Genomic DNA, 13,399 nt, shown 5'->3' with positions numbered 1-13,399 from the left:
AACTAGATTTTAAAAAGACAACTATTGGAAGACATTTTATGTTTTAAAATACAGCTATCACAATACTATTAAAGGTGTGACTAAAACATTAAAAACTTTGTAACAGCAGTCCCAATACTGAGGGTCCGTGGGAACAGTTAAAGTAGGTATCACTCCCGGTGCAACAGCGACCTCTGCGGCGGCCAGGGCTCCTGCAGCCTTCTGGTGACATCATAAGGACGGAACATACCTCTCCTCCAATCAGCGCTGAATCTCCTGTGTGTACTTCCTGATTCTCCCCACATAGGTGGGTGGGTTAGACTTTAACACAAGCGGTCCCAAACTGGGGATTCTTAAATTATTCAAGATAAATCACCTAGACAGTGTAGTTAAGCCACGTCAGTATATTGGGTACAAGTGTAATTTAAGGCGGTAAGGCATCTAACACCACCATTAAATGTGGAGATTCTTTCATCTAGCTTACCATGCGTTATTTAATTTAAAATACTTTATGATTAGCTCCGGTGGTATACTGTACAGACGATGTGTGCAACAGGGTACCCAAATTCTGATCACCTTATTACTGCTTTTAAGATTTAACGAGTACACGGGGGTAAAGGAGTAAGTTATAACTACGGTTCAATTGCAGCTAAACGAATTTGTTGATCATAGATAACGCTTGTATTTAATAACAGAAAATGTAACATTCTTATTTTAATAATTGGATAAACGAATCCTTTTAAGATTGCATACTACCCACGCGCATCAAACGTAGCGTCGCTTTTTAAGAGAAGTGTCCAACTCCCTCTCCACCCCCCAACACACACACATAAATAACCAACAAAAAAGCGAAGACTTAGTTTCATTCCTGCAGCGTAACAAGCGTTAACTGCTCACAATGCAGCAGGGTCACTGCAACAGCGAGCGAGACTGCGGTAGGGAGAGCCTCCTAGGAAAGCTCTTATTTTGGCAGGCGTCGACGAGGTCTATGCTCGGGGGTAGGGGAGGAGAGATCAGACTACGAGCACAGAAGCCACCGACGGCAACAATTCAAATTCCCTAGGCTGTTTTTTTCCTTCTTATTCAATGAGCTGGCCGTTCTTACATTGAGAAACTGCCTGGACGAGGAAGTACCTTTGTTAATCATGCGTTCAGCGGCGAAGACATGAGGCGATCGTAAGTACCAGCAGCATTCATTTTCCATCTCGCTCTCTCCTGGCACTTAGCTAGACAGCATTCAACATGTAGAAAACACACGATTTCAGAGCTTGAGTCTGTGTGTGGGTGGGTGGGGGCTTCTTAGTATTTAATACCTGGTTAATAAAACGCGGTTTGTTAGCGATGTCAAAGCCCTGTTTCAGGAAACGTGAAGCGCCAGTCTTTGGGAAAGCTAAGCCTTGTAACGTAAACGGGATCAGGTGTACGCAGAATCGGAGACTTACAGGTCGCCGGTGCAGTTACAGGGGGGAAAGACGGCAAACTTCAAGCGCTTTATGTTATGAGTTTCATTTATTTAAGCGATGTCAGTCCGTTTTTAAGCTCGTTGTGTGTGTAGGACTCGCCCCACGAAATTTAGGACGACGAGGTAAAGAAAAAATGGTTTACCTACATGACTTAGAACAAAGAAATGTAGACTTTCTGGTAGTACTGGAAGGTAGCTCAGTGGGATGTATCTTCAAACCATCTGCGACCTACTGTAGGTTAGAATTTCAACACTTTTCCCACTTTTGAAACGACTTTTTGGCTTTCCTACATTTTGCTTCTCCACCTGATTTTATGTACTGTCTAGAGAGCCAGAACGGGTCCGAGTGTTATAGTCATTGCTGCAGGAGTTAAAGGAGTTAAAATTCAGTAACAACGAGAGTGCGACACCCACGGAGTTCTAATATACTGTACAGTAAGTTTTTATTTGGGATGGGGGAGCATCCCTCAGGATTGAACTTGCGCGGTTATCAGACGCTGTGTTTAAAAGAATAACGGTGGGAGTCTGTAGACTTTGCAAATATTGCAAACAATTCCTCACTAGGGAAAGAAAACTGGGCCAGATTGGGGAAAATAGGATCCTGGTGGAATTATGAGGCTACTTTGATTTGGAAGTGGAATGTAGCCAGGACCCTGGGATCAGCAGCTCTCCCTCCTTCAAACCTTGCCATGGCCTATTTGTCTGAACCGATGTTCTCAGGTTCTCAGTACAAGTCAGGCGTTATCTAAGAGATGATTCGCATCTGTGTATCCTGCCTTGTGCCCGTTACTTGCTGGGATGGGCTCTGGCTTGCCTGTGGCCCATAACTGGCTGAAGCCGTTAGAGGGTGGATGGATGATCCTGGTATTGTCCCAGTGCACAGACTACTAGATATAGGTTTGAAATGTCTGTCACAAACGGAAGAGCACCACTTACTGGTCCACCAGAACAAAACAAGTGGATTAGATCCTGGAACAAAGTAATTATGAGCAACCGATGAAGCTAAGTGGGGTGAATGACCTTCCTTTATTTGTAACCTTTGTGTGTTTTTTCTCTTTTATGACAAACTTTTATGACTACCCCTAGCAGCAGTGGATGAATCTTAGATTGGTTCGTATATGCACAGAACACTATTCAACTCGAACCCCAGTAGTGGGTTATATTTGTTCTTATTTCACTTCCATGTAGATTCCCCCTCCATCCTCTGGTTTGAGTTTCCCCTGTTATTCAGAAAAAGCCCGCTGGGTTGCCTCTGAGGATTCTGACCGCTGCTGGTACAGCACAGGGTCTCAGTGTCCACTTGTATCAGGTTTAGTTCCTTCAGCCTCTTAGTATAAGATGTTCCCTTGAGCCCTGGAATGTCTCTGGACTGATTGCAGAGCAGCAGTCTCTTCTGTATAATGAGGTACCAACACTGTGCACAGTAGTCTAAACGGAGCCTTACCAGGCTTCATACAACTTTAACAAAGCATCCCTCAATGTTAATTTCTATGTAGTGTATCCTAACATTTTGTTTGCCTTTTTTATTGCTTGCCTGCATTGCCTATACAATGTTTTGATATCAGACACTTTTTCTTAAAGACGTGGTATTGTAACTCATACGGCCACCATTGTGCGAGCCGGCTTACCAGCGCGGTGACGTCCCCGCCCTTCCCTGTGAATGGCAGGGACCGCAGCCACCGGGCTGAGGGGAGATTTCCCTTTAGCTCAACTGGCTGGGTCCCTGTTGAGTGACGCCGGCGGCCCAGGTTCGAGTCCCCAGTGGTGGGGGGGCCGACCTGAGGCGGCAGCCGCGAGGGCGCATACCCACGTGAACCCGAGAGCCCTACAGTATGAAAGCATCAGCCGGCCAGACATGGCTTTAGCCCTTCAGAAAATGTCAGTTGCTGAAAAATCCACAGTGGTTAAAAGTGTAAGCTTTGTGTGTTTCTTTAAGATAAGGGTAATATATTGTAAGGCTGCAGTGGCTGACAGGTGGTTAAGTGTCAGGTAGCACTGGAAGTGGCTAGCGAGTGGATCCCAGCCCTGCACTGACCAGCTCTCTAGTCCCCCTGACGTCCTGTCGCTTTTCCAGCAGAGCAGGAGTCATGGGTCTCTCATGTGCGCCAGTGGTTGGGTACTTTAAAGTGATCAGGCATCTTGCTGCAGTGTTCATTTTATTCACTGCTGCTAACAGTCGGCAGTTTTATCAGGGCCTCCACCTGCAGTGCCCGTCAGCTGTAACCTCACGCTGTCTTACTCTGGCATCCCTCCCTTTTCCTCTGTTTGTCACTGATCCCTTTTTCTTACGTCTGCAGTCTCGTCTAATTAGGATCCAGTGTGCGCCTTCTGAAGGAAAAATTGATCATCCTGTCTTGCGCTTGTCTTGTGCAGAAAAGTCAGCTTTTCTGTACTTTTCGGTTGACAGCCTTCCCCCAGCACACACATTTCCATTCCTTTTTTTTTAAATGAAAATGCAATACTGCTTCCTCATTGTCAGAACTGGCAACAAGGTTCAGTTAAATTGGCCACCTGTGCACGCGTGTCCCGGGAAGTTTCCTTGTCAAAGCCAGGAACAACAGTAGCAGTCTGTTATTTGAGATTCATATCTTATGAAGATCTCTTAAAACTCACATGTAACCCTGAAGGAACCGCAAAGCTTGTGGTATAGGACTACTTGACTGCAAAACATTTTTTCTTTTTTTCTGTTGAAAATAGTGCAGGAGCTCAGAGGATGACAGTAGGTCTTTCATTCCTGAGAGTTTTCCTCCTACTTACCTGGTCACCTAAGCTACTGTATAGGGTTAGCCGTCAGATTCAAATATCCAGTCAGGTTGTAAGCAAACCCATTTCTGTTCGTTTTTTTTAAGTTTCAGATTGTTCTTACACCCTGAAATCCGAGATGCTTACAGATGAAATGAAAAGGATACTCTGTCAAAAGGCTGGAAATAAAACAAGTCTTGGAAAGAACGAGATTTAATAACTAATGAGGCTGTGTGACGGGGCCAGGCAGGAGGGCAGGGTTTTTTTACAAATGAAACCTTTTCCTATTTTTGTTTTTCTGGGCCTTGTTTGGGGACGGGCGGGCTGCCGCATAGTTTCGCAGCTGACTGTCCTCTTTGTCTTTCACCTCTCTCTGCTTCTACTTCACTTATTAAAACTTTCCACTGGGAGGTGCGTCAGAGGGTGAAAGGAGGCAAGAGGAATGAAAAAGCAGGTCAGTTTCAGGTTTCGCCAGAGCGCAAGAGTACAGTAAGGATCTGTAATGGTCCAGACAGAGGCCTGGGCCTGGGGCTGAGAGGCTGGTACGCTGCCCAGGGCCTGAGCCAGCAACAGGGCATTTACTGGGCTCAGTGGGACCCAAACACCACTGCCACACACACACACACACTCTCACATGTACACCTGCGTTCACGCACACTGCTAAATAAATGGAAAAAAAACCAAAAGTATTTTGTAAGCAGGCTATAGAGAGACAGTATTTGGGGTTTCTGTTGTTTGTAATATACGAAGGAGCAGGTAAAACTGACCTTGCTTTGTCACAACATGCTGATTGCATTCCATGCATACTTACACTGAAGCTGAAAATTAGGACCATACTGTTTTTTGTTTTTTACTGAGAAACCCCTGCCCTGCCTTTCTACACTTAGCTGGGAGTATAGATTACCTGCTTCATGGATAGATCAGGATGAATCCTGATCGTTTTATATACAATTCATTAGTTGTTTTGGACATTTTTGTTGTTAATTAGCCTGGATATCTTTGTCATCTTCCTAGAGGCCCCAGTAGTGTGGGTGGTTGTGTACCCCTCTCTCTTCTGAGAAATGAAGTAAGAACCAGGTCAGTGTACTGGAATTTAAAGAATTGTGTTGTATCTTACATACATTTATTTGATTAATTTATCAAGTTGTTAAAAGCAAGAGTTCCCGTTAAATACTGTTGCAATTGTGAGATAAAAAAGCCTGTCTTTGCAAGGTACGGTGGTTTGCTCATTTATGTATTTATAGTATTAGGAATTGTAATAAAAGTATTTTTAGTGCAGGCCTACTGGCCTGATTCAGTCAAGTAGTCTGTTTCGCTGTCTGAATTTTGCTTTGCCGAATGCAAATGGCCACAAAAGCACTAGTGCTAATTGCCAGACTCAATATCGTTATCCCCTGTCCCGCTTCTTCTGCAGATACCAGCCAAGCATTCTCAGCACTGACCCCCAGGTGGCGCTGTCTCGGGGTGGAGGGCAGTGCATCAGAGAAAGGGATCGCTCAGGTGAGTCTAGGTGTTTTCCATCCCTTATCCCCGTTTTATTCCATCCACTGAACCACCATATACCTGGAAAGTCTAAGCCCGTATTTATGTGAAATATTCGTTATCTTTGTCTCAGTTTTCCCCTTTGTAAATCGTTCTTTTTCACAGATCAAACCCACATGTTTCTCGGACAGCCTGAGTTAAAACCATTGCTTCTTAATCTGCATATTTTCATATTTGCACGCACAAGCCAACAACTGAAACGTCCAGCAGCTGGCCATCCTACTATGGGTGCTCCATATCACTTTCGCAAATTGTTCTTCTAAAATAATTTAGAAATGTGCAAAAGTGCTTTGAGGAGTGTGTTTTGAGCCCTATTTTCAAGCCCCAGTGTGGCATTGAGGACTCTCTGAATGTCACTCTTCTTCTTCCGGCCTGTATTGTCCAGTCATGGATGCCAAAGGTGTAAGAGCCTCGCAGGCACTGCCGTGACCTGCCACCTCTTCTTCCCTGGCAGACTCTGCTGGTCCGGGTGGCTCAAAGATGACCGTCGAGTCGGGCAAGGCAGCGGGCACGGGCCAGGCCTCGTCCGAGAGAGTGACGCTGGTGGTTGACAACACCCGTTTTGTGGTGGACACGGCGGTCTTCGTGGCCCACTCAGACACCATGCTGGGCAGGTAGGGTACCTTTCCGGCAGCGGGTGGTTACATTGGGAGCGCCAGAGAGTCGCTTCCACACATGTTTGGGTACAGGGCAAAGTATACACTTTTACTGCCTTTAAATTATTAACAGATATATATTCATGAAATGCATGAGAAAGTTCTGTTTCTGTGGAATGAGCATCTTTCCAATAATGGATATATGGTAGACTCTGACTGAGATTTGGATCATTTGGCATTTTCTTATCCTAATGTAAGAAAAATCATTGAAGAACTAAAATGCTTCACAGAAACCACTGGTTTTCTGTGCCTATGAGTTTGGTGAAAACTACACAACTAAGAAGCACCAAATTTGTGACCTGGAATCCTTGTTGAATGAACAGGCCCTACTAATCTCTGTACCCATCAGTCTTTGCAGTTGTCTGCACAGTGTCCATTTTCTGTTTGGTCTAGGATGTTTGGGCCGGCCCGCCAACACAACTTCACTCGGCCCAATGAGAAGGGGGAGTATGAGGTTGCAGAGGGCATCAGCGCCGCCATCTTCCGGGTTATTCTGGTCAGTACCAGGCTCTGTTTTTTATTTGTGTCATAGTGTATTGAAAGGTTTTGTTTTCGTACGGTGTTAAAAGACATCAGCTGTGTTGACAGCTTTCCTCTTGGAAAGTTTGATTTAACTTGCCTGTCGAAAAAAACCTGGAGAGCTTCAGCTCATCTCTTTATGTGTTGAAATAAAAGCATCGTTCGGGGCACCTTTGGAAATGTATTTGTTCTGAAAAACTCCTATTAGAAGATGGATAAAACATTTTTTAAAACATTGTTTAAAAAATCTATTTTTAAATTATTTAGACCTTGTGTAAAATATAACACAAAAAAGAAAGTTATTTTTGTGTATATATTTGTGTACATAAGGTTGTGGATGACTTCCAAACTCTTGTAGATGAGACATCTTTAATGACAATGGATGGACATCTATAGACTTGCAGATGTATGTATTGACATGAGTCCTTCTGTTAAAGTCAGTTTAACATCATGCATGCTGCTAGATACAAGAAATGAGTGCAGTTAACACTTTTTGGAGGAACTGGTATGATATAATAACACTTATTACATTTAACGTTGCGCATAGACCCGTTTCAGACTCGGGGTGCAAACATTTGTATCTGAAACACATCCTCCTCAGAGAGATGTTGCAGATCTCTCAGAATCATTGAAACTAAAAGACGTGTGACTGATGACGCCCGGAGGCAAACAGCCTGGAACAGTGATACTCTCATGATCTGTCACATGGCTGTCGGCACGTGTCGGGCTAGGAGTGCTTTAGATTTTGTGATGCAGAAGTGTGATTGCTTGATATACAGGAGAGGTAGGGAGTGTTGGGGAAGGTTACCTCTAAAAAGGAATCCATTCCAGGAACAAGTTACTTTTGTAACTTGGAGAGATGACTTTCTTGATGGAACTAGAATTTGTCAGAAATTGTTATCGGTTCCGGTGATCAGTGTAGTGGTACGTGAGTGTACAGTTAAAAAAGAAGTGCGTTAGATCTTGAAAGCAAGATTCCCTGACAACTGAGGTTAGAGCAGCATTAGGAGCAGTCTGAGATGGAGGAGCCTGGCTCTGGCGGATCCGTACTGTCAGGCAGGCAAAGGCTTTTCCCCAGCCCTAGGGTTTTGGAGCAGGAGGGAGTGGGGGTGTGTTACGGTTTTGCTCCGCCTGATCCCAGACCTCGCTCTCTCTGCCAGGATTATTACCGGACGGGGGTGCTGCGCTGTCCGGATGGCGTGTCGGTGGCGGAGCTCCGCGAGGCCTGCGACTACCTGTGTATCAACTTCGACCATGGCACGGTGAAGTGCCGTGACCTCAGTGAGTGCGCCAGCCTCCACCTCCTCTTCCTCCTATTTGGCTTTATTTTTGAGAAAGTTCTGGCAAGTGGAGAAGAGAAAATGCACATACAGAGTCACTCGTAACTAATGTCTAACTGCTGTGGATGTAGAAAGCCAGAAGAGGGGAAGGCGCAGCAGGAGCAAAGACAAGCTGTGCCACGTTTGTGCAGAGGCAGATCTCTTGCCTCTGACTGGCTGCCGTCCTGGGCAAGGGCGAGCAGTGTAAGAGCCGAGCTCCCTCTCTCTTCCTCGGCTAGGTGCCCTGCTCCACGAGCTGTCCAACGACGGCGCGCGGAGGCAGTTCGAGGTCTTCCTGGAGGAGCTGGTGCTGCCGGCCATGGTGTCGAGCGCGCAGGGCGGCGAGCGGGAGTGTCACATCGTTGTGCTGACCGATGAGGACACTGTGGACTGGGACCGGGAGCACCCGCCGCCCATGGGCGAGGAGTACTCGCAGAGTAAGGGGCTTCTGGGACGCTGATCCATCCTCTGACCATCTGTAGCTTCTGTAGTCTGTGCTGTCTAACTGCACTGGGGGCTTAGGATTAGGGCTACAGTTGCCGGGACCCACAGATACTTGGAGAGAGCTGTTAACTTGAGAAATGGAGCAAGTGGGGTTGGGACTGTGGAGCTGAGCAAATTACTTGGCTACATGCTGACCTACACATCTTGTTTGAATTGACATTCCAAACTAAAGAACTTCAGAAACTTGCTAAAAGGTTGATAGATGTTAAAGCAGGGCAGATCACCTGCTCCAAAATGCAACAACAGACTGATCTCGCAGTGTTTTGTACAAATATGTGTAGAACATGCGAACAGTCCAGTTGTAACATTAACCATGATAGCTACATTTGTAAAAGAGTGTTTTTCAACACCAGTGTCTCCTTGTCAGCCTTTAATAAACCGCCTCTCATCCTGGAACATTCTGCAGCTGGAGGGAGGGATCGCCAGCTGTCTGACGCGTGGTGTCCATGTGCTTTTCCATCGTTGCCTCCCTGTTACCTGTGAAGGGGTAGCTTGGACTCGGAAGCAGGGATATGTACGCTGTGGCTTGGATCACCAGCGGAGCTCTGTCAGGGGTTTACTCGGAGCACAACTTTTGTTGGTGTTTTTGTCAAGTTGCCCCCTACAAATAGCACAATGAATCCCACCGCATTTTCATGTGCTCTTTTTGTGCTGTTTTCATTCCCAAGATATAGCGCCTGCTTTCTGCCGGGAGTCTTGCGACCCTTATCGTTCTTGGTGGAGGGCACCGAATGACTCGCATCCCTGGAAAAATAAGCAAATCTCCGGATCAAAAGCAGCACAAGCTATTTTCAACAGCACAAAGAAATTCAGTGGGTTTCACTGTCTGCGGCCAACTTCCCCAAGCTCAGAGAGACAGCATGGGTGTGCTGGCTGGGCGGAACATGTTACCGAGCCATGATGCAGCATGCTGACTCATTCAGATCTCTCGAGAAGCAGCTTGTCTGGGGTTTCACTGTCAACCTGCAATGGGGGTGGAGGAAGGGGAGGACTCTCTGGCCACTTTAAACAGAACTGCAGAAGCCTACAGCTACAAGACTTAATGTGATCACAGTTGGGTAATGCCTTACGGCAGTTAGAGGGTGGGAAAAATGCATCACATACAGCAGGAACTCAGTTGTGTGTTTCATTCTTAAAGCTGAAGCACAGGGAGGTTCAGCAGGTCTCCAAGGCTGACGCGTGTGTGAGTCACTGCTTCAGCTGGTCCTGGAAACTGGGAGCCACCTTTGTAACACTGGATCTTAGACACTAGATCACCTGGAGTTTGAATCCCACATGTGCTAGCTTTTAATAAGGCGTGCCAAGATTGCACACCTGTGTCAGTGATATGTAAAACAAATATTGATCAGTTCCACCTCTTCATATATTAAGACATTCCTCATTTGCAGTCTCAGATTTTTGGCCGAAATGTCTCAGGTTTTTGGTAATGTAGCATTTAACATGTTATGTTGTGAGTATTGAATAGCCAGAAAATAAAGAGCTGTAGTGAGACTGAATGAAGGTTTGGCCTCAGCCATGTTGTCACAAGTGCCTCCTCTCTCTCAGAAGTTCTGTGTGGGGTAGTCTTCACCTGAGAGAGCCACCTGGTGGTGTGTTAGCAGCATGCCTGACCTCTCCTGGTCTCTCTGTCCAGTCCTTTACAGCACCAAGCTGTACCGCTTCTTCAAGTACATTGAGAACAGGGACGTGGCCAAAGCCCTGCTGAAGGAAAGAGGGTTGAAGAACATCCGCATTGGCATCGAGGGTGAGTGGCCCAGTCTCTTCCTACTGTTCTGTGAGCTGCCATAGCTTAGGAATGCCAGCTGAAGAAATGACAAGGTCCCACATGGGCTAGCTCTTAAGTGCCCAGTTCAATAACATTGCCTTCACAGTGACTTTCATCTCAAAAGAGCACAACATCAGTTCAGCAGTTGGGTATAATCGCTCTACTAATTAGCTAATTGTATGACTGCACACCACTAAATTATGAGTTGTGTTTGCACAGTTAATATTTCCAATTCATATCTAGGTTTTCAGTATAAATTGCCCTAGATGAAGATGTTAAAGTAAAAAGCATCGTTTCACCAGCAAGATCTGTATGCTGGAATGCTGCCATCTACTGCCGGGAGTTTGAAAAGTCTACTTTGGAAAAAACAAGGAGTTTGGTTTCACCTCCGGTTTCAGCCTTTGCCTTTATAATAGGTAATTACGACATCTCCTTATTTCCCAGGGTACCCCACGTGCAAGGAGAAGGTGAAGCGCCGGCCAGGTGGGCGGTCAGAGGTCATCTACAACTACGTGCAGCGCCCTTTCATCCAGCTCTCCTGGGAGAAGGAGGAGGGCAAGAGCCGTCACGTGGACTTCCAGTGTGTGCGCAGCAAGAGCGTGCCCAACCTGGTGACCGTGGGCGAGGGGGTCGCCCCGGCCGCCCACCACCCCCTGCCACAGGTGGACGAGCTGGATCGCCTCAACGGGCCCTACCCCCGCCTCCTCTCCTCCCATGTCCCCGACGAGGGCTGAGTCCCGTCACGCCCGCATCCCTACTCCCACCCTCACCCCCAAGCTCCCTCAGCCCTGGGCGAGCACCACCGATTACAGCACTGCTGCTTCATGCACAGATTCAGAGGTTAGGTGCTCACGTCAAGGAATGTTTAGATGAGAGCAACAGTGGTCTGGATTTTTCCAACAGGAATGTCTGTTTTCTTCAATGCCAATGTGCCAACATGCTTCCAAGTGCCAGAGCAGCTGTGTGGTAGCTACTGGTGGGGTGCCTCACCAAGCTGAACCCAAATCGGCATCTGAAAGGAGGCTGTGAAGAGCTGGGAATCTGTTGGCAAAGTGTAAATACTGTATGTGACAACACATGCAAAAAAACAAAGCGCAGACCTCTTGAAGATCGTCTTCTACTGCAGAGCCTTGCCCGTTGCAGAGCTCAGAGGTTTCACTCATGAACTAAAAGTCCAAGACAACTAACTGGTTTGTGAGTGGGGTATTTTTCAAGAGCCTGTTGCCTGACTGGGGACTGAGGAGGAGTTGCTGATTTTTGCTGGAGATGGGTCTCTCAGCAGGAGCCAGCTGGGGCATGACAGGAGTCTCCTCCGCCTGCCACACCCATGCACGGTCTACGAAACGTACCATCTCGTGCAAATTTCAACCGCGTTTGTCTTAACGAGGAGAAGTAGATGAGAAAATGTAAGTGTTTTCGTGCTTGCTGCACCTGGACTTCCTCTTCGGCAGAAACAGGCCGGGCTGTCATGTGGCACGTGTGTGATGGGTGGCATGCTTTTGTGTAGCGCCTTTCGTGATGATTGTACTGTATCTCAAAGAGCTTCAACAAGTAGGAAGTTGTCTTTTTCAGAGTGCGTGAGATATCCAGGCCTGAAAGACTGGCCATTGCCAGAAGTTATATAAAACGGTGTTGCAAATGTACTGCATTCAGAAGTGAATAAGGGTCATAAAGCTTTGAGTTGCTGTTAAAATACAGAAATGATGTTATAGTAAAAAATCTGCATAGAAATTTCTTCCATGGATTTTCCGCAATATCATTACAATCTGCTTTCAGATCCCCTTATTTGTGCCGACACTGTTGCTTCAGCAGTAGGTGTTCAGGAAAGCTTTTACATTTAAGCGTCAAAGTCCTTTTTTTTTTCCACCCAAAGTGAGCAGTTGGATGCTTTACATAAAAAAGGGATTTCTTTTTTCTGAAGCACAATTTTTAAAACTGGAAAATAAAAGGCAAACATTCAGCACACTATTGCAAATGGGTGGAGAGGTATTTGCATTTATATTCTTTCCTGTAGTTCCAGAGGTTTTCCAGGTCTTCTGTGCCAAGACGTGAATGTTTATGATGAAATGTATCATTGACTGACGCAGAATACCTGCATCTTAAACACCACTAAAATATTTATGCAAGAGATTCACTTGGCACCGTTTGCATTTTGGAAAGAAGCCTTTTGCAATTTCTTTCTAAATGTCTGCTTATGATACACAAAATGAGAAGTATGTCTTTCGGTGATCATGATCATACTGCATTGCATCTTTAGTAGAAGCCATTGAAATCCTTTAAAACAAAGCTGAAGGATTCAGAAACATGCATAGTGCACAAGGAGGGCAGGAATTTCTCCTCCCCCACCATGGTCATTGGTTAATTGCAAACTTTGTGTATCGATTAATCAAAATGTTTATTCTGGTTTTGAAAGTATGAAGACTGTAAAGGAAAATGGTGATGCTGAACTGATTATAGTGTACATTTCATTCTCGAGATGTGGTGTATGTTCCCATGGTGACAATACCCCCCTGAAAAAGTGTACATTGTTAGGAAGCAGTAAACGATTAATGCAGCTCTATCCAGCTTGTTTAGTTTTGCTTATGTAACTTTTACTGCTACCAGCTTGCTGTCACTTGTGACAGGGAACTACATAAACTGGGATGAAGCTTGTAGTCTAGGTTTTAGGTTATGAACAGGTACAAGCTTGTGCATTTGTAACATTTATGAGGACAAGTGTAAAGTTACTTTATGCCTCTTGTTGTACGTCACTGCAATACAAAACTTAAGGGGTTGTTTCCAATTTTGCTGAATATGATTTCTTTTCTGGATGTTTCGAGAAAAAAAACAGGAGCAGGCTTAGATCAGCAGGATACATACAAGTTAATGAGCACAAAAACCTTGTCTGCTCAGGCAGAAGATCCTGTTACCT

General features: G+C 45.7%; 1 protein-coding gene across 2 annotated transcripts; it reads left to right on the top strand.

Annotated features, from left to right (window-relative positions):
* The first annotated feature begins 838 nt into the window (after positions 1-838).
* Positions 839-12,456, top strand: kctd20 (potassium channel tetramerization domain containing 20). Of its 2 annotated transcripts, XM_015342540.2 has the most exons (9): positions 839-1,155; positions 5,198-5,260; positions 5,598-5,683; positions 6,180-6,339; positions 6,775-6,877; positions 8,061-8,181; positions 8,459-8,656; positions 10,357-10,467; positions 10,933-12,456. In XM_015342540.2, exons 1-9 carry the CDS (start codon positions 1,145-1,147, stop codon positions 11,220-11,222), a joined length of 1,143 nt encoding a protein of 380 aa, XP_015198026.2. In that variant the 5' UTR covers positions 839-1,144; the 3' UTR covers positions 11,223-12,456. The 2 variants fall into 2 exon arrangements, with proteins under 2 accessions (XP_015198026.2, XP_006628586.3); XM_006628523.3 differs by lacking the exon at positions 5,198-5,260 and having other exon boundaries at positions 841-1,155.
* The last annotated feature ends 943 nt before the right edge of the window (positions 12,457-13,399 follow it).

The sequence above is a fragment of the Lepisosteus oculatus genome, chromosome 5 (genome assembly GCF_040954835.1).
Source record: "Lepisosteus oculatus isolate fLepOcu1 chromosome 5, fLepOcu1.hap2, whole genome shotgun sequence".
NCBI classification, from domain to species: Eukaryota; Metazoa; Chordata; class Actinopteri; order Semionotiformes; family Lepisosteidae; genus Lepisosteus; species Lepisosteus oculatus.
This window is presented reverse-complemented; position numbering and strand designations above follow the sequence as displayed.